Source organism: Manis javanica, chromosome X (genome assembly GCF_040802235.1).
Source record: "Manis javanica isolate MJ-LG chromosome X, MJ_LKY, whole genome shotgun sequence".
NCBI classification, from domain to species: domain Eukaryota; kingdom Metazoa; phylum Chordata; class Mammalia; order Pholidota; family Manidae; genus Manis; species Manis javanica.
The window spans coordinates 34,401,242-34,429,179 of NC_133174.1; the positions used below are offsets into that span (position 1 = coordinate 34,401,242).

Here is a 27,938-nt window from a genome sequence, read left to right on the forward strand (position 1 = left end):
CTATTGTAGGGACTGATTACAGAGTTTCAAATATATGTGGCAACTAGTGTGTGAGAGGAGTCAGCTAAGTAAGTACATGCAGGTCTCAGGCTCTGAAAGCTTGCTTTTGTGATCCTGTATAGAAGGAAATCTTGATTAGTGAGGACAGCCTAGCATGGTGTGGGAAAGCTGCCAAAAGGCAAGCTAGATTTTTTATCTTTCTACATCTTTTTAGGCTGTAGTACTGGAGATGTAGATGTCAATGAATTTACCCAGCTCTGAGGATCAAATTCGCACAGACTTTTCTTCTAGTTTTACCAAAAAGCTAGATTAATATGCTGGAAATAGAAAAGAAAGGGAGAGGCTATTTACAGAGGATAAAAAGTACAAAGGAAATAGAATGCACCTCATAACATAAGAAATAATCAAAACAAAATGACAGCTCCAACCCTGATGTGGGACACAATGGGCATGCCTTTATAAACTTAGTGCTTCTTTTTTGGAATGTTATTCAAGAAACAATGGACTCTGGTACACATACCATATGAATCCCCAAGGAAAGAGCCAATACACTGCACTTTGAGGGAAAAATATAAAAATCTATGAAAACATTACAATTTCAGGCATATTTTAAAAATGTGGTATTTTAAAAATGGTAGATCAAAATTCTCTGCAGTTTCTCCCATCCAGAGTTAGAGTATTTGCCCAACTCTTAAATGTGGGCAGGTTTGGCCAATAAAATGTGGTGGACCTTGCATGATATCAGAGCAAAACCTTAAGAGGCCTTGCAGCTTTGTTTTGTTCTGGAACTCTGAGACCATCATGCTGTAAATAAACCCAAGGAGAAAGGTCACATGGAAAGAGATGCTCAGCCTGCACCACCATCCCTGCTGAGGCTCTAGACATGGGAGTGAGCCCATTTTGGACCAACCAGCTTCAACCTAGCTGACAGATGACTAAGAAGTTGCACGAATGACCAGGTGAGACTGACAGAAGAACTGCCCAGCTGATCCCAGAACAAACTGCAGAACTGAGTGAACAAATAGTTGTTGTCATAAACCACCAAGCCAGGGGGTGCTTTGGTACACAGCAGTAGATACATGATGCATATAAAATACAAATGAAAAGGATGTGTATCATTAATTTCTAAAAACATGATCAATACAGTAAGTTTGTTAACAAAAGAGACAATGCCTTGAATTATTTTACTTGAAATCTGTGTGTGTGTGTGTGTGTGTGTGTGTGTATGTGTAAGTGTGTGTGAACGACAGAGAGAGAGATATCTATTGTCCAAACCATTGCAGGGTGGTAAGTGGCCGGGGTGCTGAAGATTTAGTAACAGACCATGTGTTCTGAGAGATAAATGAAGCGTATGCTCCCCCTGATGGAGATAGCTGAATGATGAGGTAATGGGTTAGGAGGTCTCTTGAGATGAAAGGATATGCACAGTTTGTTAGGCTGACAGGAGGAAATGACTACAGTGGACAATAAAGGTGATTTCTCCTATACTCTCTTCTTGAGGTGAAATATACTTTAAATTACATTTATTAATAATATGACATGTTTTCATTACAAATCTGAAAGTATCTGGCTTTTAAAACCATGTCCATGAATTACTTGACTAAAAAAAAAAGTTAAAGAAAAACTAAAAGAGATGATAAAAACTTTCATATACTCAAATGTCAGAATTTCTTTTTACCACTAGGATAACTGTATCTGGGAATGTTCCACAAAGGCAGCTCTGGTAAGATCTCTAGGACAAAAACAAAGCAATCCCCCAAGGACACACCCTTAAAGGCAGATGAGTGGCACCCGGTCTTCATCTTAAGGACAGAAATTCATTCTCCATACAATTAGTTTTATTCTATCACGTTTAAAGTGCTTTTCAGCTACTAACATAAAGGAGTTTATCGTTTTGTCAGAGCTTAAAAAGCCAAACTTTTTTTGTTTGAAGTTTCTAGCTGGAAAATAGTGCAATGTGGGCAGCTTATGGTTCGACCTTTCATAGCAAAAGAGGTTTAACTCGGGTTGGTAATACGTTGCCCTCTGCTGGCCAAAGCATCAACAAAGAAACGAATCTCTTACAGACTTTCTGAATTAAAATTTTACTGTGGTTTCTTCTTTCCAACTTTCCCTACCAGATTATTTCTGGATATATGGAACTCCAGAGAACTTAAATCTCCTCACTGTAATAGATTATTTGTAGGTTTATTAAAACAATACATTTTAGGCTATTTTTTGATGTAGGACAGCAAAGAAGAGACAACGTGGCAATATTAGAAAGGATGCCACATATAGTGCAATTTGAGAAATAACTAAAATACCAAGACTTATTTAGAGTGATACCCTAAAATTGCTACTTCCAGTCAAAAACGTCTGCATTCATCAAAAGATTACTGAGATGCAGCCACCAACATAAAAACTGCTACGAAGATCATCAATGAATGCTAAAATCAGTTGGGTGAAAGGGAAATAATACATCCAAAGAGCCTCAAAATATGACCCTCAGATTACTTGTCAATTACAAAAGGGAAAGGTATCTTTACAATGGAGAGTTGGTAGGAGTTAATAAATTCCCAGATTGAAAACTGGAAACAGGTATGTAAGTGACATACATTTTTGGTCAGTGGGGATTCTTGGTCACTATCCAAAACAGTAAGCCAGATTCTGGTAGCAGCTAAGAATATGGGATGTGAAAGCACACAACCTGGGTTCAAATCTAGGCCTTATATACCACTTACACAACCATCAGCATGTTGTTTATCCTCTATGGACCTAAATCACCTCATCTAGAAAATGATAGTAATAGTATCTATCCCAGAGATATTTTAAAAATTAAATGAATAAATAAAGATATAAAATGACTTCAGTGGCTGTCATTTACTATTATTTAAAATTTTCTAGAAGTGGTTCTCAGGAAAGCTTGTTATTTTAATACTTGGGGCTTTTAATAAAAGAAAGTGAATATAGATATTAGCAGGCACAGCAGGTAAGACCTCAGACACCCAACTTTTCTTCATCTTCCCTTGACATCTCTCTAATTTCCCCTTGAATAAGGACAGGAGGTGACAAGGAGCAAGGGACTTAGCCTTAAGACAATTTTATGTAGAAAGTCAAAAGAAGTGATTGGTAATAAAATGCCCAGGAAACCTTGGCCTTGGGAAGAAAGGGACAGTGGTGAGAGATCTGGGCACTAGTATTTGATTGCTTCTTAATTCTCTAAATCTCCTTGCAACCCAGGCCACTGTTTACCAGGGTATAGGTCTATGCATGTGTTTTGTACCTGTGGCAATATGATGGCCTAACTTATTTTTAAGATTATCATCATATACTTCACTTTCAGGAATTTTCATCTACTTTTGGCTTTTCAAAGAACCTGTAAAAAAAAAAAAAGGTAGGTTCTGAAGCATGAACCAAATTTGCCTGACTCAAAGATGTTGAAATTCAAAATTGGGCCGTCCTCAAAAATATTTTTTGATCCAATGCTGAAGTTTCTTTCCTTCCCTAAATCAGATAATTTCCTATCTGCTTACCAAATGCCACCTCATTCCAATTCTTAGGACTGCTACCAAGGCTGCTACAGTGTTCCTCACATGTGTACGTCAGAAGATAATATCTATTTAGTATATTCAAGCCTATGTGAACAGACAAAAGCCAAAGGTGAATAGTGAAGCTGTGATAAGGAAGTCCACTTATGTTTTGTCATTAGACGTTTCTTAAAAAGGTAACCACTTTTCTGCACTATTATAAATTTCCGAACTTTGGGCTGTAATTTCTGTTTTTAGAACAGTTCTTGAGGGAATATTCCATGGTTTGCTGAGAAATCAGTTCTTAGGACCAAGAAGAGGTTCTTCACACTCTGATTAAGGGTAGGACAGCCATGATTACAGCTGCTGGTAGCAAGGGCCTGAAAGCAGTGCAACTAGACAGGCCTGTGGCCAGACACCACATCCTGAAGAGAGCAGGGGGCTCACAGAGCCATGAACAAACCGCAGTTTTGAATAATAGGTCTGTGCTTTGCTCCTCCTAAAGGTACCCAATGGCTTGGGTGTGCACTGAATTGAATCAAGGCTTCCACTGTCCCCCTTTTGGAGAAGTAATTACCTTTTGAATGTTATGCTCTAATGCGGACTGAACAAGGCATGCTGTTCTTTCTGCACAACAGCCTCCCAAGTGCCCTGAGCTCCTGACTGGTCAGAGAGAATACTTAAAAGGCCGACTTTTAGTAGCCAGTTTAGACACTCACTAGCTTGGATAGCCCAAAATAATTGTCTAGTTGAAACACAAAGATTCAGGTATGGCTGAGCTGTCCTATGTCCTCTGGGTTCTGGCTCTGACAGAAATTGGTAAGGGACCCTAACCCTAACCCCTGTAATCCACATGAGTCAGTAAACCTCTCACGCACCCCTGCTGTATAGACCTCACCATGGATTGTCAAAATAAATGACCACATGCCTGCCCTTTGAACCATTCTTACTGAACCACTCCAGATGAATTCTGGGGCCAGACTTAAAAATGCAGTCGATACTCACACAAATATCACAAAAGCTGGACACCTAGCACAAGGCAGGACACATATGCCGGGTAACTACTCTTAACACCTCATAAGGGTCAGAGCAGAACACTTACGAGTGCAGTATTTGGCTGATGACATAGGTAATTAAGAACTGTTGGGCAAGTGCATTTGGACTTGGACAACAGGAGCAGAACTTTAAAGAGGAGACGGATGGCAAAGATGAATGAGGACCAAAGGAAACTACTGGTAACCTGAATGAGAAAAGTCTAAGAGGTCACTTTTACAGAGAACTTGAAGTTCTTGAAATTTCTGCCAGACAAGTTGGAGAAATTGCATTTTGTTAATAATGTTGTATTCTCTGACATTTATGCTTTTTAGTGAATTGCAAGAAATATTTCCTAGTATCTTAGAAAAATATAAATAAAATTTCCTTTTATTTCAGTTAGGGAAGTCAAAATCACTTACATTATAAAGAATTTATACTGATATCTATGGGGTAAAAATTAGCTTAACAAAGTCCAAAGTTTTCAAAGATAGAAAAGAAATGGGCTTGATTTCTTTTTTAGTCAATTCTGCTGCTTTAGAGCAGAGAACAGGAAACTCTGTCTGAATGCAGTTGAAAGTACTGTTGCATGCCATGCATTCTCTTCTCTTTCCTTCAAGTTCCTGTGGCCTTGCAGAACCACTTTGAGTCACTGTTTTCTTCCTTTTCAAATTCATAGAGCATTTAAAGTCTGTACCACACATCACCTATTAATCTGAATTCTTGGCTTGCTTGTGCAATCATTCTTGAATTTCCAGAGGCCCTAAATTAGCTTGTGGTGAATATGCTTCTTCTGTGACCTCCACCCACCACTAGAAACAGAGTAGGAACTCCAAAAGTTGTTAAATGAATTGCTCTATTTGAGAAAAACACAAGAGTGCCAAAAATCAAAATAGAGGAAGAAATGGCAAAACTCAAACACCTATGCAGGCATTCTTGCCTCATAAATGATCAGTTGTCTGACAATCATTTGAAGCAGTACTTCTGACTCTCCCTTGGTTCAATGGTTGACTGACACCTGTGGTAGTCAGCTTCCAAGATGGCTTCTGACAATCATCACGTCTATTCACCCCTCCCACACTGAGGCACTGGTAGCTCTGTGTGACCAACAGAATACTGCAGAAGTGACAGTGTTGACTTCAGAAGCTAGATTTAAAAAAATGCATTGCAGCTCTGGTCTTCTCTTGAGTCATTTGCTCTGGGGGGAGCCAGCTGCCATGCTGTGGGGACAGATGGCTGCGTGACCTTGGACAACTTATGTGACCTTTCTGGGGCTCAGTTTTCTTCACCTTTAAAATGAAGATATTTATTTCACAGTACTTATTTCACAGGGGATCGAGAAGATTACATAGGCATGCATGTCAAACACAGGGCAGGGTGCCTGGCACATAAGCAGCTTTCATTAAACGTGGCTAATACCGGTAGTGGTGGTAGAAGCTGCAGTAGCAGCAATTGATTGGCTGGGAGATGTGAAGATGAGAGAGGGATCAAGGATGACTCATGAATAACTGAAGAACTGATAGTATCATTTACTGACTTTGGGGACAATGGAGGTAATTTACGAGTTTTGGGACCAAAGGTGTTTAAGCCTCAAACAGGTCATAGTAAAATTATCTTTCAATCACTTATAAACAGCATTCCATTTCTTTTCTTTCTTCTCTCAATTACTTCAAACAGTCTTTTGTTCTAAGTAATTCCTTCCTGGAATTTGAAAAACTGTTTAAGTAAAAATGAAAGGAATTCTAGAGGCCGAATTACTTAGTGAGTGGCTGTGTAACCCAGGAGGAATCACTGTTGTTAATTAAGAACAGGTGGCAAATGTTGCAGATGAAAACAGTGGCAGAACGAAATCCAGACACTCAGGTAGTTCTCACTTTTGTTTTAGAGAGTAATATTAGCAGACATTAGGAAGAATTTATGAAATAAGCATTGGGGATTCTGAGAAATGGCAAAGTACTTCTATTAATTTTAAATGAAGATTTACTGATAAAAAGTGCTCAGGCTTGATGAAATGAGATTTCTGTTCCCATTCTCAGACTCCCACTGGTTTAACTACCCAAGGGAGAGTAGTGCATGACGCAAGCCTGACTCCCCCGCTGTACACACTTAGTTTTCATTTAGTTACAGATTCATGGAGTGATTGATGAGATAATACTATACATAAAATTGGTTTCACAATTCTTCATATTATAATATAACTATTCATTTTATCTGAGGTATATTTGGTATTTCAGATTCCTGCACTTTCCAGGACTCCCCAAATCTATTACGAAATGCTCCAAACAATGTACTACTTTGAATCTGAATGGAGGCAGCACAGGGTAATTTGAAGTAGAATGGGTTAGTTCATTAGTAACTAAGTTGGGAACCAAACCCCTGGGTACCCGTCTATGCTTACAGTGTGCTGCTCTGGGCCTCACTTCTTTATCCTTAAAACAAAAGGTTTCCACCCATGGATGATCATGAAGTTCCACTCCAGCTCTGAGATATTCGATTCTGGTAAGCTGCTACAGGCAGAACACCGAGTTTTGTTTCCCTTTATTCTTGATAAAGATGAATTACAAAGAAGCCATCAGGAAACAGTTTTAGAGACAAGTTTGTTCCAATATTTTATTGGGTTATTATGGAGTGGCTCCTTCTATCACTGTGTTGTACAAAACTAACTAGCTGTGGGGCTTAAACCTTTGAACTTCAGCCAGGCATGCTAATAAAGCTAACTGAGGTGTAACTGGTTCATGAAATGATCATAAGGAAGTACAGTATAATAGTGTCCACTAACTTCCTCCCACTACAAAAATAGAGAAATGAGGGTTTTTTTTTTGAGGAGGTAGTTGCTACATTTACCATAACTTTTGAATTTCTTCAATACTCTATTTAATTTCCTTTTCTTCCTGCTGTACTTGGTGTCATACAAGAATCTATTCACACTGACTAGAGCTGAAGGACGAGTGATGATTGGAGAATTTTAAGTCTGAAAAGTAGCACCACTACCTTGAACAACAAAGCCTGGGGTTGGCATAAACTTCTTGTACAGGTGAGACTGATCACTTACTTTTAGCTTGAAAGTTAACTCTATAAAAATTCTAACAGGACTAAAATGTTTCAAGTTTGAAAATTGATCATTTAGAAAGGCAGTCAGCATATTCATTATGTAGGTAACCATTAGTAACTGAAGTTAGAGTTGTAGAACTTGTTTCATTTGTCAAATTAGCAGAGAGACAATATTTGCATGAGTGACTGAAGAGACATTGTGTTGAGGGGAATGCAGACTTTTAGATACTTTCTGGAGATCAATTTTGCACCTATAACATGTGATTTTCATTTGACTTCTTAAGCTGCTCAGTGTTTTCCAAATTTTAGAAAAGAATTAGCTAGTAGTTTTGTAATCAAAGTTTATTTTTAAAGGAGGGGTAAATAGTAGATACAAGTTTGATGTTTGGGAAGCTCAAGTGTCATCTGTCCAATAAAGCTAGCCACTGAAAGTGTTTTACCTCCCTTCTGTTCCGAAGCATTTGCTGATGTGAAATAGAAAAGCAAGGCAATGGTAATGAGTGACATGAGATAGCAGATTCTGTATGAGGTGGTCTAGTTAAAAAAGAAGAAAAGGAATACTGTGATTAATATGGAAGTGCTATTACCTTTACACATTTTAGTATATAATTCATTATCTACACAAGGCAGGGGCTAATGTTTTTCTTTAATATCATCATAAAAGGAAGCTCCATTCCTTAAGTAAAAATCCACTTTGATAAGATAGATCTTTTCTAGAAAAATCAACTGGCTTATTTCACTCTTTATTTGGGTCATTTTTAAATCAGTCAAGTTACAGATTAGGTTTTATATATTTGGAAATGGATATACATTAATTGCAGCCAGATTCCAGTTCTCCAGGCTGCACTGGATTCAGATACAAACTCACCCTGAAGCATATGGGCTACTTTCTAAAAAATAAAATGATAAATAAAACGATAAAGACACTGGTAGCAATGAATGGTCTCAGCATTTGAACGCCAGAGGCACTGCATGACCCTCAAGCTTTCAAGCCTTTGGGTGGCGGTTGTTTGGTTTAAAAAATTATTTCAAAATTATAAGCATATTTGGAAACAAAATCCCTACTTTTGTAATCCAAGATGTGAGAAAACATAACTGTGATTTCGAAGAGGGGTAGAGAGTAAAATAGCCCAGAGGGGCTGGGGGCCTTTAAGAATCTCTGAAGGCAGTGTACGGTAAAATTTTTTGTGTTTATCAAAAGAGAATGAGGTTTAAAAAAAAAGATTGAGAATTCCTATTTCTAGATTATAAAAGAATGGAGAATGTGGTACCTAGAAAGCTATGGTTGAAAACACAGAAATGCAGCACATTCTGAACAGAGCTCATGATTCTTATTTGACCAGAATCCAGTAATTTTTGTTATTTCCACCTGAAATAAGGAAACAAGAAAAATAAGAATGAAAAGTAGTTTGTATGTGACAACACTCCATGTGTACCTTCTGAAGCAAGAAAGATTTAAAAATAAGACATGAAAAAGCAAAAGCCACACAGACATTTATGCTGTGATTAAAGTATCTTCTAAAAAAACATTCTCTGGAACACCAAGATACTAAATTACACATGAAGACACATGAGGGCGCTCTAACCAACAAGCCTAGCAACTCCAGCTTTGATACAGAATTTTAAAGTAAACATTTTATTAAAATATGATAGTTTAGCATTAAACATTTGAAATAAGAAATTACTGACACCCTCTGGTAAAAAAAAAAAAACACCTGGGATTTTGGTGTCTCTCCTTGGTTATTATACCTTCCTTCTATTCAATTCAGGATCTTGCCTGAGCATTTATGTATATAGAATTAAGTTTACTTCTGAAATATGAAAAGAAACTCTTCTAATGTTATTAGATTACAGAGAAGTGTTTAACCTAGTCATGAAAAGATGCCATTTTGAAAAATATTTATGTAAAATTAAGGTGATTATAAAAAATCAGTCTTCAATTAATGTGACCACAAAATACTTCTGCAACATTTTCCCTTGGCCAGTATGTATTGCTTGTATGTGCCTTAAATTTAAAAAATTACTTTTCTAATAATTAATTTATAATTGCTTTATAGTCTAATATAAGAACTAAAAATTCCTCTAGTATAAAGTGATAAATCTCAGGCATTTAACTATTTGTATCAAATTTTGTTTTTAGACCAAGGCATTATCCACAATAATCATCTTCTTGCCTTTATTTCAACTGGACAGTCCTGATTAGAAAAGGTGAGCAGGCATCTATACTTTCCCTTTCCACATAATACATATATGTTTACTGTTTTATTTCATCCAGTGCTTTAAAAAAAACGATTCGACTTAAATGCCATCTACAATTTTAATGTTATCTGCAATTCTGTTCTAGCTTCTGTGACAAAATTCAAGAAAATTTGATATAAATGAGTAACAACTCAACATGTATTCAGCCATCCAGGATCTCTTCCATGGCTTTACCAATCATTTACGCCTTCCTTTGTATCATTGGTCTCTCTGGAAATTCTCTCTCTCAATGGGTATTTCTAACAAGAATTGGTAAGAAAACATCAACGCACATCTACCTAGGACATCTTGTGACTGCAAACCTACTTGTGTGCAGTGCCATGCCTTTTATGGGTATCTATTTCCTGAAAGGTTTTCAATGGGAATACCATTCTGCACAATGCAGGGTGGTCAATTTTTTGGGAACTCTATCCATGCATGTAAGTATGTTTGTCAGCCTCTTAATTTTAAGCTGGATTGCCATAAGCCGCTATGCTACCTTAATGAAAAAGGATTCCACACAAGAGACCACTTCGTGCTATGAGAAAATATTTTATGGCCATTTACTGAAAAAGTTTCGCCAGCCCAACTTCGCTAGAAAACTATGTGTTTACATATGGGGAGTTGTACTAGGCATAATTATTCCAGTTATTGTATACTACTCAGTTGTTGAGGCGACAGGAGGAGAGAACGTGTGTTATAATCGGCAGATAGAACTAGGAGGCATGATCTCTCAGATCGCAGGCCTCATCGGAACCACCTTTATCGGATTTTCATTTTTAGTTGTACTAACATCATACTATTCTTTTGTTAGCCATCTGAGAAAAATAAGGACCTGCACATCCATTATGGAGAAAGATTTGACTTACAGTTCTGTGAAAAGGCATCTGTTAGTCATTCAGATTCTACTAATAGTTTGCTTTCTTCCATATAGCATTTTTAAACCCATTTTTTATGTTCTACATCAAAGAGAGGACTGTCAGCAGTTGAATTCCTTAATTGAAATAAAAAACATCTTCACTTGTCTTGCATCAGCCAGAAGTAGCACGGATCCCATTATATTTCTTCTTTTAGATAAAACGTTCAAGAAGACACTATATAATCTTTTTACAAAATCTCATTCACCACATATACAACCCTCCCATTGACATCTGAATAGAAAACACCACCAAATAGAAAGTGTCCTTATGACTCAGTTGGGACTCTAAACTATATGATTAACAGGTCATAGCTTAGCTGGTAACAGGCACTGAGAAAATCTCTTTGATTTGTAAAAGTAAATAAACAAACAATCACAAAACTTACTTTACAGTACTGCTTATATGGAAAGTTGAGATGGCAGAGACTTTCAGAGGCAAAAACCTAGCATATTGAAAGGATCCCACTGCATATGAAACCCACAGACCATTTTCTGTTGAAACTCAACCATGGATGCTTCTGTTCAGAAAACAGTATTTCATGACTGTAGGATAAAGAAGCAAATGGTTTATGACTTTTCTGCTGTCTAGTAGTTAGAATACAAGGGTCCATCTTTGACTAGTATTTTGTTGGTAACTTTAAAAATGAGTGAAAGAAAAAAGTGAGTAAGAAATTTCCTCCTATCTAAATATATGAAGACTACAGTACAAAAATCCAGGGTTTTATAAACACATTATTTGTTTGTTTTTTTCTGGTGCATGTTACTGGGAGAAGCAATATTCATGGATTCTAGTATGTATTAAGCAGATGTTACTTAAAATTAAGCTTAAATAATTGGACTAGGATTTGTAAACAACATAAAAGGCTAATATGAAGTCATTATATGCTGATCTTCACCACATTTTGTAGATTTTCATCTGTATTCAATATAATGTTGTTATTAATGACAAACAGTACCTGGCATGTATATATGTTCAATTAAGTTTTGTAAAATAAGTGAATGAATGATAAGGCAGCATAATAGTACTGTTTGTTGAGAGACTGTTCTCTGTTTCAATCCTAACTCTACCTCTTACTTAGCTGGGCAATCTAAGGCAAATTACCCTCTTGGATGTTAATTTCTTCATTTGTAGAATGGAAATATGCTCTGTAACTCATAGGTAATATTATTAAATGAGAAGATGTTACTGTTATGAGTAGCTAGCACTTACTAAGCATTTGCTATGTGACAGGCATTCTGCTTGTTTGCTTTACATGTATTACTTTAATCATCACAACCTTAAAGTATGACAATTTACTAACGAAAAAACTGAAGTGCATAGTTAAGTAAGTTGCCCAAATTTTCTCCAATATCTAAGTAAATCTAAAAATAAGCATTTCTTAATGGTCATTTCTCTCTTCCATGTAATCCTGTAAGACAAAAGATGGTGACTATATTCTGTACTATATACATTATAATTAAAAAATTTTTAATGTGTCTTTTATCTTCCCAAAGAGATTATAAGCACCTTTGGAGCTATAGTCTATTTTCTACTTCTGTTTCCACAGTACATGCATCCTCTGCTCAGATGAGAACCAAACAAAAACAGCTGAATAAAACTGAAGTTGAATAAACATTAACTGTAACCTGCTACTTAGACTGCTTAAAGATTCATTTATTCTCTACATGGCAATTTCTTCAGTGCTCAAAAAGAAGTTGAAAGTAAGTTCACATAGCACTTCCAAGCCTTTAATCTTATAGCATGTTTTATTCCTGAATTAAAATGTAGAAACAATTCACTGCAGATTCTAGAGCCATGTGTTCAAAATCACTAGAGGATTTTTCCACACATCTGTGTAATTTTCATTAAGAAAAGAACAGAAAACAAACAGTAAATATTTTTTTCTCCTTTTACTTCAATGCTTAACTAAGAAAAGAAAATGTTTAGAGAAAAGTCTAAAAGAACACATGCTGTCTTCAACTATTTACAGTGTACATCTTTTATAGTAGCAATCTGATTTCTGGCTGATTAATTTGCAGAGACAAAGGCAGACCTGGGAACTCCAGGTGACTTCCTAAGTGCTAGCTGTAAACAGAGGTGTCCAATCTAGTAATTTCATAGACATGAGAATCAGAGTATCTCCAAGTCGACCAGGAGAGTTACTGACACATTCCACTTTCTCCACAGTTATACCAGTACTTTTATCTGTATGCAAGTTTTAAACCCAAAACCCATTAAAGAGGAAATGAGATGATGATCAATAGTGTTTGTTTAACATAAGTGATACTATATTAAATCTCACTGCACTTAGGAGTTTTAAAAATATGTAAAATGACTAAAAGAGTCATTAAAAATAACTTTACATCACCAATGTAAACTTTAAATAGAAGTTTTTCCTAGAGTTTCCTACATTTAAAAAAGGCAGGAAGAGATGTATGCAATTTCTCTTTAAGTTACTCATTCTGATAGAAAATTCTCTTTTTAATTCTCTTTACTGAACTAGTTATCACCATGTTTATCTTTACACCATAGATTCTTTTCTGAACAGGTAGCTGTAAATCATGTTGAATTTTTTGTGTAATTGAAGAACTGGCTATTTAATGTCATGCTAAATATTTTATGTGAAATACTACTTTCTAAATTTACCCTAACTTTAAAGTATAGGTTTTCAGAAAAACAGTGTTTCTAATGTGTCTGTGGATTACAGTGAAACACAATTTCAGAAACCTCAAATTTTGACAGATAGGTCAATAAGATTATATCTTAACTATAGAAAACAGGCATGACAAATGTTTATTTCCCCTTTTATCCTTTCCATATAGACATTCTCATTAAGACAGCTTTCAAACTATTAATCAGGAACACAAACCATTAAGAATAGACAAGCAAAATTAGGAGACCAACTCGACTTGGAAGTGAGTTCCTACTCCCTGGATAGAAATGGAAGATGTGAATCCTATTCTGACTTGATAAGGACTTTCACAGCCTATCTTGAGCTTGCAGTCTGCAGGGTGGGAGTTGTTATGAACAAATTTGGGAAGACAAGTTGAAAGGAAATCTTGCTTGACAAACCACAAAGGGAGCACAGAGGGACACTGGTTATCTGCTAAGCATTTCCATCCTGCAGCCTAATGCCATGAACCTTCCTCTGACTGCCCCCAAATTCAAATTGAGTTGGTAGTAGTGGGAAGAGTTACTACAGTAAGAAAGGTTTTACACCCAATGGAAAAAACCACTTTGGCTATAACACACATACTTGCTCCCCCGGGCTAAGAAGGAGAGGAGAACTGAAAGGACTTCCACCTAAGAAGCAAAACAGTCCTTTTTTTCTTTTTAAATCAAGAGGTTGGCTTTTTTTTTTTTTGGAAGCGTGGGGTGGGAGAAGAGAAGCACAGCAGTTAGAAATACAAGATGAATTTAAGATGACCTTGTAATTCATGAGATTTTCCTAAGTACAATTATTAGAACTCCACATTCAAGCTGAACATGCACATTATGTTCTCATCAACCTAACAAAAGTAATGCAGAAGATTAACAGTGTGCTTTTTTTATAATAAATAATAAAATAAGTATGGTTTCATTTTAATGAGAATTTCAATTTCTTTACACACATGAGGGACTTGTGAGAGTTGTGGTAAACTATATAAAAGAAATGTCAGCAACCAAAAGCAACAGAGGAAGAAATACTGTAAGAAATTCACAATGCCACGGTAACTAGTATGATGTGACCAACACCTGTTTACAGTGAAGTCTGGCCCTATAAGCAGGTGAAAGGAGAACCGAGAGCAGAAGGGGACCAAAGAGCAGCCAGGCGTGTTCATGGGTTTGCGAGGAAAACCATTTCAAGGAAGCACACGCAGAAACGCTTGAGTGGAGGCTCCTGGCTGAGTGTCTGTGAGACTGGGGTTTTGCATGGTTCTAAGAAAAACTGAGCCTCCAAACTTCCCAGGCACAGGCCCCACTTAGAATAGAAAGTGGCTGTGTGTATAGCAGTTTGCATTCAGAGAAGCTCCTTAACTTCAACTTTGGTTACTAAAATTGTACATCAATAAGTCAAAACCACAGGAAGGTCTAAGGATTGCTTATGTCTCCACATCCAGCTGATGCATTGTGAGACTGTCTCCAGGAGCAGGAGAGACAAGAAAATTCCACTAACTCTCAGTGCCTAAGAGAGCCAACAAAGGCAGGCAAGGAGCCAGGAGTTGCATTTACCTTGACAACTGTACTATTTCTCTCTAAAGTACTTTTAATTTGGGCGTGAGAGGAAGAAAAGAGAAAAGCACTGAAACATAATGAAAGTTTTCACATCCTTTCACAAGAAAGAGAGAAATAAAAGGGAAGAAGATGACAGGAAAAAAGTAGAAATTTGCATGCATGCTTTAGTTAATGCCTGTAGAGAGGCAAAGTATGAAAAATATAACATTATATTTTGACAGTGGGTCTTAACCAGGGGTGATTTTTGTGCCCCTGGGGACATTTGGCAACATCTGGAGACATTTCTGATTGTCACAACTTGGAGGAAATGCTATTGGCATCTAGTGGGCAGAGGTTAGGTAAAGGCAGCAATACACAGGACAGCCTCCTACAACATAGTACCTGGCCCAAAATGTTACTATTGTAGCTGCTGGGAAGCCCTGTACTATGAAGACACACCTCTCTGAATTTGAAAGGATTATGCAATTTCATGTGAACCTCCTTCTCCAAAGCAAGCAGGGTTCACTACAGGTCAAGTGACACCATATACTCAAATCTAACTTGATACACCCAATCATTTTTATTTTTTCAATTTTAATTTGTTATTTATTAAAGTATCATTGATATACAATTTTATGATGTTTTCACATAAACAACACTGTGGTTTCAACATTCACCCATATTATGAAGTCCTCTCCCCCTCTATTGCGGTCACTGTCTAGCAGCATAAGAAGCTACAGAATCATTACTTGTTTTCTCTGTGCTGTACTGCCTTCCCTGTGACCTACTTATATTGTGATTGTGAATTACAGTGCTCTTTAATCCCCTTCTCTCTCCCCAAACCCTCCCCTTTGGTAACCACCAGTCCCTTCTTGGAGTCTGTGAGTCTGCTGCTATTTTGTTCCTTCAGTTTTGCTTTGTTTTTATGCTCCACAAATGAGTGAAGTCATTTGGTATTTGTCTTTCTCCGCCTTAACCAATCATTTTTAGACTCAATTATGGTGATTTCAAAAAGAAATGTCTACCACGGAAAAAAAGTATTATTAATCAGTAGAATGCTAGGACCTTTGGGCAATGTAATGCTTCTGGATTAATGCCAAGAATATCAGGGAGAAAGGAGGGAGGGAGAGGGTATGAGAATATTCCTGCCTAGATGGAACAGATGATTAAATAATCTAACTTTTTCTAAAAGGAATGAAACATTGGCATGCTCTTCTCTTTTCTTTACTAAGTATAAAAGGAGAAAACTGACAGAAACTTTATCTACAAAAACCGAAATCTACATACAAATGAGATCTACATACAGATAAGTCATTGCATATATATCTGAATGTGAAGAAAAACTAATAGGCTGCTTTATTAACAAAAACATTAACAATATAGCAAATGAAAATTTAAATTACTAGCCATGTGAAATGCATTGTTATTAAACTTTTTTACAACTACTACCTTAGAAAACCCTATAACAAGGTCTGAATAAAACTACTTTGGGTTACCTAAATTCCCGAAGTTCTACTAGCAAATCCTGTTGATACAACCTTCAAAATATATGTGGAGTCTACTTTTTTCCCTCTTTTACTGTTACCAATCTGGTTCTGCCACATAGGACCATTTCCTGTTTGACCACTTCTACCTTGAGTCCCTATTCAGTGTATTTTCAGCAAAACAATGTGGTCCTGTTTCTGTGCACAAGTCAGAGCAGAGTCTGTCTTTGCTCAAAACTCTAGAGAATCCTCATTTCTCTCAGAGTACAAGTCAAAGTCTCTCCCTTCCTTTCCTCTCTAATCTCACCTACTACCCACTCTCCGTGTTGCTCATTGCCCCCCAACCAGGCTGGTCTCTGTGCTCTTCCTCAAACAGGCTAGTTTATGTTCCTGCCTTAGCCCCTTTGCACTGGCTGTTCCTTTTACCCTAAACACTTTTCCTTCGGAAATCAGCTCACTCTCTCTCCTCCTTGGACTCCTTGCTCAGATGTCATCTTCTCAATGTGGCCTGCTTTGATCAACTTATTTTTAAAATAGCAACTCCTTATTTATGCTCATTGACTGGTAATTTGTCTCCCTGAACTAAAAGTTACCTCCATGGGGAGAGTAATTTTGTCTGCTTTGCTCATTGATGTAGCTCCGGTATCCAGAATAATACCTGACACACCATAGGTACTCAGTACATGTTTTTTTGGATGAATTTCCTAAGAAAAACACACTCAAATTAAAAATTACCAATTAGGTGAATGTGAGTATTCCAGTTACCCATCTGAAATGTACAGATTTCAGGTACTGAAATATACAGAATATCAACATTAATGTGTGCCTTTTCTGGTGCTTTCCTCTCATTAATTTGCAGTTTGAGAGTTACTTTCCTCTCCCCTTCCTCAGCATGTTTCTGGATGCTTCCTTAAAATTATTTGGCATGTGTTTTAGAGGTAATAAACTGATTTAATAAAATCCAGTGCAAGGCTAACTTTGAGCCTGTGCACACACAATTTTTTGTTGCTTGAACTGTCTTCTTGTCTCCATGTAACTAGCCCATGATACAAGATAAGGTTCAAACATGACCTCCCCCATGAATTTCTCTGGCTCTGTTTTTTAATGATATTTCTCACTCTCTACCTTGGATGATAATTACTTGTTTTGTCTGTCTGTGAAGATGACCACAAACAAGTTCTCTTATCCTTGTACGCATACGTGGCATCTCTAACCAAAAGGTGCAATCTCTTTCTCTTCCTCTTGAATCCAGCCTACTCTTGTGACCTTTTGACTAACAGAATGCTGGGGACATGACACAGTACCAATTCTAGGCCTATGCTTGAGAGACCTGGCAACTTCCATTTTTGCTGGTTTGGAGCCCTGAGAAACTGTCCTCCTGCAGAGGGGGGCCATGTGGAGAGGGAGGTACCCTGAATGAGGGACTATGAAGAGGGCCTAGCCAGCTCCCAGCTGTTCTAGTCACTTCAGCTGAGATACCAGAAGAGTGACTGAAGCCTTCATGGACACTAGCCATGCCGCCTCAGCCAACAGTTTGTGAAACAGAATTAAGCTGTCCCCATCAAGCTCTGCCAAACTGCAGAACTGTGAGCAAATAAATGGTGTTGGTTGTTTGAAGTCACTAAGTTTTGGTGTGTGCTGATCTGCAGCAGGCTGTAATAGATCATTGCCTCATCTCCCTGCTGAGACCATAATATCTGTAGGGCTCCAAGCACAGTATTCTGCACGAAGTAGGCACTCGAATCTTTGTTGAATAAATCAATCAGAAAGTAAATGAGAAGGTGAAGCACAGCATTCGAATGTAACTACTTTGGGGTATTATTTGGTTTTAGATTGTCATTATAGCACATATCATGGCTAATCAAAAGCTGACATATTATTCCAAGTATTATGGTAAAGTATGTTGTCAATCATTATTTATTACATGATGTTGAAATAATTACCTTTCAGGAACAGAATTCAAAATAAAGTTGCCTCTTGAGCAAAAAAGCATTTTTAATACAATGCTATTACATGAAGATTTTTAAACTAAGACATTTTAAGCTTTCAAACTGTCATTTTGCCATGTATTTTACAATACATACAAGGAGATATATTTTACTCTGTATAATGCAGTCTTATATTAATTAGATGCAAAAGAATAACAGAGTGCTACTATCATTGACTAATTTCCCCCTTTTATCTTTCCACAATTCTTATTCTCTTTGTATAACTGAAGAATACATTTTTTATAGAAGTTTTATGTATCCATCGGGTTGTTCAGTGTTGAGTGTTGATAATAACTATCATTTTCCTATCACCACATTTGAAAAGAATGAATAAGATATTTACAACTAATTTACACTGATGTGTATTTTGTACATTTCTCCAATGGTTTTCATTTGCTATTATAATGTTCCACTAGATTGTTTTGGAATTACTCATGATTTCCCTCAGCTTTTAACCACAAGACTTTCAGTTAAAATTTCCCAAATGTTACAGAAAATTTAACTGAACTCTACTTAACTTTCTTAACCATTAAAATACATTGAAAAAGCCAGGCCTTTGATAATATGCCTTGAGGGAGGGGAGCACCATGTCTGTGGATGCTGTGGGTTAGAGAGAGGACAGTGGCAAAACACCAGAGCATGCAAGTGGGCAACAGGGCCAGAGGGGTCTCGGGGCTCTTAGTGATTCGAGGCCTTGGAAAGGACTGGGCATCAGGAGGAAAGCCCACTGGTCTCCTTTCTTGCATGCCTCCATGGCCTGCCTCACAGTGTTATGAGTCAGGGACTGACAGTTTTCATAAACTCGATACTAGGATCAAAGAGGCAGAAAGACTGAATAATGGTAATATAGTTACAGTCCTCCAGGTACCAACTGCATGACATTTATAACTATGATTTCAGACTATGTGTGAAGCTACCTGCAAAGAAAATAAAATGCTGACTCTTCTAACATTGCAACATTACAAAAATATAAGCATATAATAAAATTTTACTATGTAAGCCAAATTCTAATTTTCCCCCCAGTTCATTACAAATATTGTTCAGTTCTTCCTACTTGTTGGATTTTTAATTTCTCTTACACACACAATGGCAAAAGAGGAATAACAGAATTTTAGAATGCATTTACATTTTAATAAGGAAACTGAAATTATAACAAGGTGTTCCTATTCAGAATTAAGACTGTGACTCTCCAAATACAAAGCAGTTATTTTAATTCTTATTTGTAAGTAAAATTAACTCTAAGATGCTCTCTATAAGAATATTAAAGAAAAGTTTCTGATCACTTTCGTTGTAAGTCAGTTTCTCTTCACAAAAATTAAAGTTAGTGATAAAAATAACTTACCTTCACATCCCTGTGAATTATGTTATTATCATGACAATATCGTAGAGCTTCCAGTATCTGTCTCATGTAATGACTGCAGAAAAACAAAAGAAATCTAAACTGTAAAAAACCTTTTATTTTTAAAACTTAATATACAGTGTCCCTATTTGGTAACTCCCACCTTCACATTTGCTGCACAACGAAAAGGGGCACTTTTCGTTGGAGTACAAAGGACTGGTGGAATGTGAGGCTTAATAATAGCAAACTTAGCAGACTCATAAGTTTATGAGCTTCAATGAAGAAATACTGTGTTCTATATTTTCTAAGATGTTTAAAGCAAAAGAATTTCACACACTTCATAAGCAAAATAGCTCTGCAAACTAAAAATTCAAGCTTAAACCATGAAAAAAATTACAGTTCTCTTACACTCAGTTCATTCTCCTTAGTTACACTGGATTGCTATTAAGTGATCAGTGCTTGGAGGTGCACCAAGGATTCTGACTAAAGGGGTGAGAGCCTCTTATCTGCCAGTAGAGGCTGGCTCTCTGCCTTATTTCCATTTAGCTCTAAGGACAAAGAACAGGCAATAACTCCCTAGACCTACATTTTTTTTTGCAACATAATCAAGTTTTAGTTGGAGCATACTTGAACAAAACAGAGTTTGTTCTGGGCCGAAGTCCTAGGAAGTTGGACATCTCCCAAGGCCAGCAGAGGTCTACTGAGGCTCTGAACTGGGTCCAGGTGAAGAACAAGGGAGAAGTTAGCATTTCAATAACAATCCTTAAAAAAGTGGTAAGAGGGTTAACCAGCAACAGGGAGTAATAAGAATTGTCTGTTTAGTATTACTTCAGAACTTTATTTGACTTCCTTCCCTCAACTCTAAAGTTCTTCATAATCCCACTATTTTTTCTCGCTTCCCCTGAGTTCAGTCTTGTTCATCTTCTCTTCCTCTGCATTTTATTCCCTTCCTATCTATTTTTCTCTTTTTTCTTACTATCCCTCTTTCTTTCTCATTTTTCTCCTTTTCCCTCCCAACCAGCCAAGACGTAGAAATGCAATACATGCAACATTATTTATTGTATAGTAGTGAACTGTTTATCTTTCCAGATCTTATATTCTTTATAAAATCTTTATTATAATAACTGAATAATTTAATAGTACTTACAAATGACCCTATGCATGTGTTTGTGACTCAAGACAAACAAACAGACAAAAAACTTTCCCACCCCTGCTTCACAACTAAAAGACCTTTCCATCAAGTTCCCTCTTTGGTATGCTACTATCTAACCAAACTCACATAATGTCCCTCTCATAAGTGTATGCATTATTTCACGTATTACAATTGATCAGAAGGTTCCATTTTTAAATGAAAGGTAGGAAAAAACCCCAAACAAATCCAGACTTTGTTCCTGTACTGATTGTCTCCTCACAACTAGATTGCAGGCAGAGAGCTAGGATAATGTCACCCTCAGCTGTAATGTGTTATTTTTCTTACTTTGCAAATGCATGCAAAAGGGGTTGCCGCCATATACCCTTTGCCTGGGCCTGTGCAGTCTGTAATTAAGTTTCTGTTTAACTTAGGGCTTCTTGGTGCTGTGGCCCTTTCCTGGTTTCAAGTAAGGTTTTGGAGGATCTGTGATCCCATGAAATGGCAGTGACAACAAATGCAAAAGGCTTTGTAAACACTAAACCATGCTGCCAAGTTTAAGCCACTATTATTACAATATTATTATTATTGTTAAATTTAGTCAGTGATTTAGAAATAGCCTACTTGTACATTTAGATGTGAACACTGGAATAAAGAGTGAGTTCAAACTAGGTAATGTGGGCCTAGCTTAGATCGATAGTATGAGCTACTTCGGAGACACAGCACTCAAACAGCCACTTCTATCTTTAGCCTAAAGAAAATTCCTACCTCAAAGCCTCATTAAAAAAAAAAGCCCTCAAAGAATGAGCATTTTAAAATCTCAGAGTACCCAATTATTTGACCCAAATATACATACATATCAGAATCTCTGAGCCGTATGGGATGATGGCAGAATTTTTTTCTCCCCAGATAAAACAGATTTAAACTGATCTTTCTCCATCCTCCCAGTCACAATCCTGGGAGGCTGTTCATGTGAGCAGTGTGGAAGCAGAATAAAGAACCCAATTCTACCCACATGCTCTACAGAGTTGCTGAGTAAGCTTTAACCAGAAAGCTTCATTTTCATGAAGCATCATGATACTCTATACTTTCAGAGAAACTCAGCAATATTTATGTTTGTCTCCATTTTCTCTAAGGATCAGGAATGATGACAACTCTAGGGAAGGAAAGAGCTGGCGAGCAATCCACTCACTTCCTTAGGAAGGAGGCATTTCAAGGGTGGTGGGGTGGTGGAAGAAAAGAAGGGAGGGGACCCAGTTTACAATCTTGTCAACTCTGGGTAAAACGACTTATGCTCTTTGCTAGGCAGAAGAGGCTTTACCTCTGAAATGCCCTTAACAGATGTCCCTGGCTAAGGATTACCTCCGGTAAAAAGAACCCAGGATCTTTGAGGCATGTATGACTTCCTGAGATGTTTCATAACTGAAATGCTCTCCTGTATGTGTGTGTGTAATCCCACAAACTTCATGTAGATGCCTCAAATATTCTGGGCCAGAGGTGCATGTCTGCTGTGGGAAGGAATCATGCAGGCAGCTGCCCTTGACCTCTTCCTCTCTTCTTTAGCTGAGCCTTTGGATTGCCTGTATCCTTGTAATTATTTAGGAAAGCTTGGTACTAGGTAAGAAGATCTCTGATTTGTGAGAGTTTGATTTGATAATTTAATCCTGCATGTTAGCTCACTCCACAACTCATCACCCCTGAACGAAGAGAGGTAATCACTAATTGGGTTGTAAGGACTGAATGCAGTTATATTTTAGGGCATGCTTTGCTGCTCCTCTTGAAGCTCAGCCAGTTGGAGAAAAACAACATTATCAATTTGATTACTTGGTGTCTCAGTCTTCTTGCAGCTGGTCTCACTAGAATACTGATGCAAGCTGAATTTCCCAGCAATGAATCACAGAATCAGAGAGGAAGAAGGAAGGTTAGAAGGCATCTGGATAAACATTCTACACCAAAGGAAGGACTATATGCCCTTGTTACATGGCTATTGATCCTCTGCAATAGGGAAAAGACCTAATAATACTCTCTGAGGCCCCCTGTCCCTCTTGTCATTTTTAGGAAGGACCTTTAGTAAATTGTGCTAAACCTCTCTTGTTGCAGTGTCACCTACTGGTCCCAATGGTACACTTCTCTGGTCCATTCTGGGAACTTCATTTCATAAAATCACCATTTTAACAGAAAATATAGGTGGATTTAAAAATCAACAGGCTTTCATCTTGATACATACAAACACTTACCTTTTCTATAAATCACGAGATTGGGAGAGACCTCAAGTCATTTCACTGTATGATATCATCTCTACAGACTACTGTTCTCCCTATCCTGACCCCCAGCCCAGGGGCAGAGACAGGCTCAAAGTTAAGAAAAGCCATGCAGATAAATGGGGAATAGAGTAAAAGTGGTACTGGTTTAACTCAACCCTGACAGCTATGTGCCAGGCATTCCAGTGTTACTGTAGTTCAAAAAGGAAAAAGTCATTTTCCTCCATCAAGCTTCACTGTTTTATAAAATCAACACTGAGAATCTTTAGTTTTCCCTATTTGATGCTGCTGTTGAAAGATACCAGTGTGGGAAAGTACAAAAGGCAAGTTGTCTCAAATTCTTGAAGAAATAAATATAAACAATGATATGCAAAGGTCTGAGAGTTTCATTTAGTTTGATGAAGTAGTTTAACCACTATGCCATAAGAAAATCAAGATGGCATTGCCTTTTAGTACTAAAGAACGCTTGTTAATTCTGAGGCACAATTGAGTCTAAAAATTTTAAATTGTGGTAAGAACTCAAAACAATAGAAAAATGGGATAAAAAGGACCTCTACAATGTGCTTTAGCAAGCATGACACAAAAGAGAAGAGGATATTTAGTCTTGGTTCTACCATGAATACATCCGGAGTTTATAAAGTAATTATAGTTAATACATGTAAATTTTCCTTAGCTCCAAAATAGTACAAAACAGTAGTTACCCTCAGGTTGAGTATATTCTTTATCTAGTGTTATAGCTATGGCTGCTCCATCTCCTGAGATTGGGGCCCTTCTCTTCAGCCCGAAGGAGGCAGGGCAATAAATTTGAAGGAAGCCAAGCCAAGCCATTCTGAGCTTCAAATGATATTAGATAGTCTCTAAGCTGTTTCTAGCTATATCCATCCATGATGTCATAATTATAAAAAGAAATATTAGGAAGGTGGAAGTTACAATCATTTAATGGTAACTGTTTCTCAAATGGTAGAAAGTTTTAGTAAATCCTAACGGGTTTGTGGGTTTGAGCCCTTCAACCTATTATGGTTAGTGACTGAGGAGAGATGTTATATCTCATGTATGAAAAAGGCAACCCACTCTAGTGGGTATTTAAGATTTGACTGAGTGTCATCAAAGCAGAAAGCCATATTGCTCTAAACCTATAAGCAAGTGGCTTACTGCGTGGTTCCTGTGATTTTTCATATTTATACTGTATTAATAGATAAGTTGATTGTTCAGTATTTTGCATCTCCAGTCACTATTTGATTCCATTAATGCACACTGAAACAGATATGCTCCTTGTAGGAAAGACTGGCAGTATGTTCATCACCAGTTCAAAAAGGACACTTTTTGTTATTTTTGTTATTTCCTTCTTTTATTTCCACCTTGACCTCTGGGGAGTTGATGCAAATTACATACCTGGCTACTGCTTCACTGTATACAAAACCAGCGTCAGCTCGCTTTACGATTTCAAAACACAGATCTGCTCCATCCATACTGTAAAGAAATGTAAAAAAGGATGTAAGAAGAAATTCATGAAGAAAACATTGAAAGGGAATACAATGTAATTAAGTTATAAGCTGACTTACAGCTAATGGTTATAATAAATTATTTAAATCTTCTTTCCATGAGAAATAGACATAAATTACAAAGGACATTATTAATCATCTTGACGCTGAAAATCTACAGGGGAAGAAACAGGAAGAACAAGCAAATGGTGGCATCAAATAACATAAGGTACTGCAAACTGACTAACTTTTCTTTAGGTTACCATAATAAGCTTCAGAAAAGGGCAATGTTAGGGGTCATGGGCATATATTTGAGTCAGATTCAGCAATTATCCATATCTAGTCATGTCATGTAACATTTTAATATATAACAAGGATTCTTAAATATTTAATATAGCTGTCACCACTGAATAGAAATTCAAACTATATACTGTGGAAGGAAGAAAATAATTAGCTAATCCATAATTTATTTTTATTTATACTTCCATTACCAAAGTTAATTGCTACAAACATATCCTAACACACTGATGTCTTAGTGACACAGTGTCATTATCTTGCCCCCAAACATAATGTGATTCTGTTTTTCTCACCGGATCAGTAAGGCCTCTCGTTTTGGCTACACCTTGCCCCTTCTCCTACCCTACACCTTTTCAGGAATACCACACCCTGGAGGCAGACTAGTCTCATTGGTACCCCCAGACCATACCATTTTCTTTCTTTTTTCTCTTTTTTGCCATATGCTTCTGCACATGTTGCTTCTCATATTCAAAACCTACCTTAATTCAAGGTTCCATTCCAATCCTACCTTCCCCAGTAAAGCCCCTAAATGATTACCAGCCACATTTAGGCCTTCTTTTACTTAAATTATATAACAACCCTGTATAGTCCATATTGCAACATTAGCACTAACATGTGTGTGTGAAACTTTTGTCAGATAATTTACATACATTAGAGAAAGTATTCAAACATTAATAGTAGCTAACATTTTCATAATGCTTTAAGGCTTATAAAGTGTTTTTAAATACAGTATCTCATTCATTCATTTATTCTGTAGCTCAGACTCCACTGTATCTGCTTCAGGTATTATACTGAGGAAGTAGAGAGGTCTAGGAGGGAAGTAAAGGAACTATTCATTACTACTACTAATAACTATTAATTATATATTATTAATCATTAATAATCATCACTAAGTAATATTACTATTCATTAAGCATCACTGGAAGCACTTTGTTATATCTCTCTTCATTCTTATAATAACCCCATGAAGTCAGCACCCTTCTCATTCTCAAATAATTTGTCTAAGTGAGTAGGCACATATGTGACAGGGACAGGATTCAAATCCCTGCCTATCTATGTTCGATGCTCTTTCCATTATCTACAGCTACACTTACTGGGTGTGCAAGGACCATATGCACATATTCAAGCTGAACAGTTCAACAATAGCATAAAGTCCTAAAGAAAAAGTATATTTTGTATTTTCAACATGTTCCTACCCAATCTTCCTCTCAGAAGACTGAGCAGACTGTAAATATTTTGAGTAGTTGATTATACTATTTAAATCTTGGTGTGGTTTTATGTAAATGAAAATACTTTCACATTCATACAGGGCTTTACAAATCTTACCTAGCTTCTGTTGCATAGCTAATGCACATTTTCCCAATGTCAAATAGGATTCTTCTTCAAAATAATTTTTATGATGGCCTAGTATACTCTGAAGCAGCACCTATTTTTTCCATGAGAAATAAAGCCTGGAAAACCATGATCATGCATCTCTGTGAATAACTTTGATCATCTGCTATAGTAAAAGTCCTACAGGGAGGGCTGCTAGGTCAAGGGGCATACACAATAACACTACAGGAAAAAAAATGTAACAATTCATACTGCCACTATTAAAGTGTGAAAGTGTTTTTTCCACTATCTGCCTTCACTAAATGACTATTCTTTTTAATATTTGCCAGTCAGATAGGAGAAAAAAATTCATTCATGATTGCTTTAGTTTGCATTTCCTTGATTACTAGATAGGCTGAATATTTTCCATTTCTTTGTATTTTGGGGAGAAAAATACTATTTTTAAAGCTGGCAGCAGTTTAAGCTGGTTGGTTGATGTATGAGGACTATAAAACACTGCGTAGTGAGGGAATTATAGTTTTCTTTAGGCATTTTCCTTTTTAATGGTGAAATGTGAAGATAAGCACTATTCAACTTAGATGAGAGAGGAGTTAGGCAAAGGAAAGAGCTAAACTAATCCATCATAAAGCAGTAAGAATCTGGGAACTGTCCTGAGAGCTACAGAAAGGCTTTGGGGAGGGACTTGGAAGAGGGAAAAAAAGAGTCTTAGGGGTAGGAGAAGGTGGTAAAGTGGCAAGAATCCAATGCCTAAGGACGGAACCAGTCAGTGAGAAATACTGGTAATCATATACTGCCCTGTGTTACAATTACCAGGAGGGATCAATCCATTTTGTTGTTCATACCTGAAATATTAGTACTTGAAATAAAAATCTCTATACATGCACACACACACACACACACACACACACACACAGTTATTTTTAGGTTTCTACTCTTTCCCACTGACTTATCTATTCTTGTATCTAGTACTATGCCATTTGTAATACTGTAATAGTATATTGTAATATTTGGCAACATAAGACCCATCTCATTATTATTATTTGTCAACAGTCTACGCATTTTTCTCCTAGCTGAACTTTAAAACCAGTTTGTCAAACATTAAAATTTTTATATTTTGGTTAAATGGTATTATATTTATAGATTAACTTCCAGAAATTAAGTCTTCTAATATTCTCATCCATGAACATGATATGCCTATTTCCTTTCATGTCTCTAAGTTAGTTTTAAGGCTTTCTTCATATTGGCTCCAAATATTCATTATTGGGGCTTTCCTCCTATGCATCTTGTATTTTTAGTTGCCATTATAAATGGGATCTTTGGCCATCATACACTATTTATTTATTATTTTGCTACTATTAATGTACAATTACAGCAGCAATATTATGGTTACTAGACCCCCCCATTATCAAGTCCCCACCACATACCCCATTACAGTAACTCTTCATCAGCGTAGTAAGATGCTGTATAATCACTACTTGTCTCCTCTGTGTTATACTGCCTTCCCCGTATCCCCTGCCCCCCTCTACATTACCATCATACACTTTTTAATACAATCGTTCATAACCAGGGGGTCACCAAACAGAATCAATCACCAGTGTAACTTTTCAAAAATGAAGGCATGTTCTTTGAGCTGTTAGTCTGAAAGTAAGTTATCAATGTGAAAGTAATATTCTATTATTAAAGTTATTTGATTAGTTATTTGTAACA

At 36.9% G+C, this 27,938-nt stretch overlaps 2 protein-coding genes across 17 annotated transcripts in view; one reads left to right on the plus strand and one right to left on the minus strand.

Annotated features, from left to right (window-relative positions):
- CASK (calcium/calmodulin dependent serine protein kinase) overlaps nt 1-27,938 on the minus strand; it is a 413,691-nt gene that overhangs the window by 165,206 nt on the left and 220,547 nt on the right. For all 16 annotated transcript variants that reach the window (XM_037001503.2, XM_037001501.2, XM_037001498.2 and 13 more), the window contains exons 4-5: nt 24,514-24,591; nt 19,735-19,807 (exon numbers count right to left, since the gene is read on the minus strand). In XM_037001503.2, the coding sequence (XP_036857398.1) occupies nt 19,735-19,807; nt 24,514-24,591 (151 nt within the window). The remainder of the gene's footprint in view (nt 1-19,734; nt 19,808-24,513; nt 24,592-27,938) is intronic.
- Nucleotides 1,270-19,725, plus strand: GPR82 (G protein-coupled receptor 82). Its single transcript, XM_073227713.1, has 3 exons — nt 1,270-7,572; nt 9,730-9,797; nt 9,934-19,725. The coding sequence occupies exon 3, from the start codon at nt 9,968-9,970 to the stop codon at nt 10,973-10,975; it is 1,008 nt and encodes a 335-aa protein (XP_073083814.1). The 5' UTR covers nt 1,270-7,572; nt 9,730-9,797; nt 9,934-9,967; the 3' UTR covers nt 10,976-19,725.

Excerpts from the sequence above, each read along its gene's own strand:
- GPR82 (XM_073227713.1), top strand. The coding sequence starts at position 9,968 with ATGAGTAACAACTCAACATGTATTCAGCCATCCAGGATCTCTTCCATG.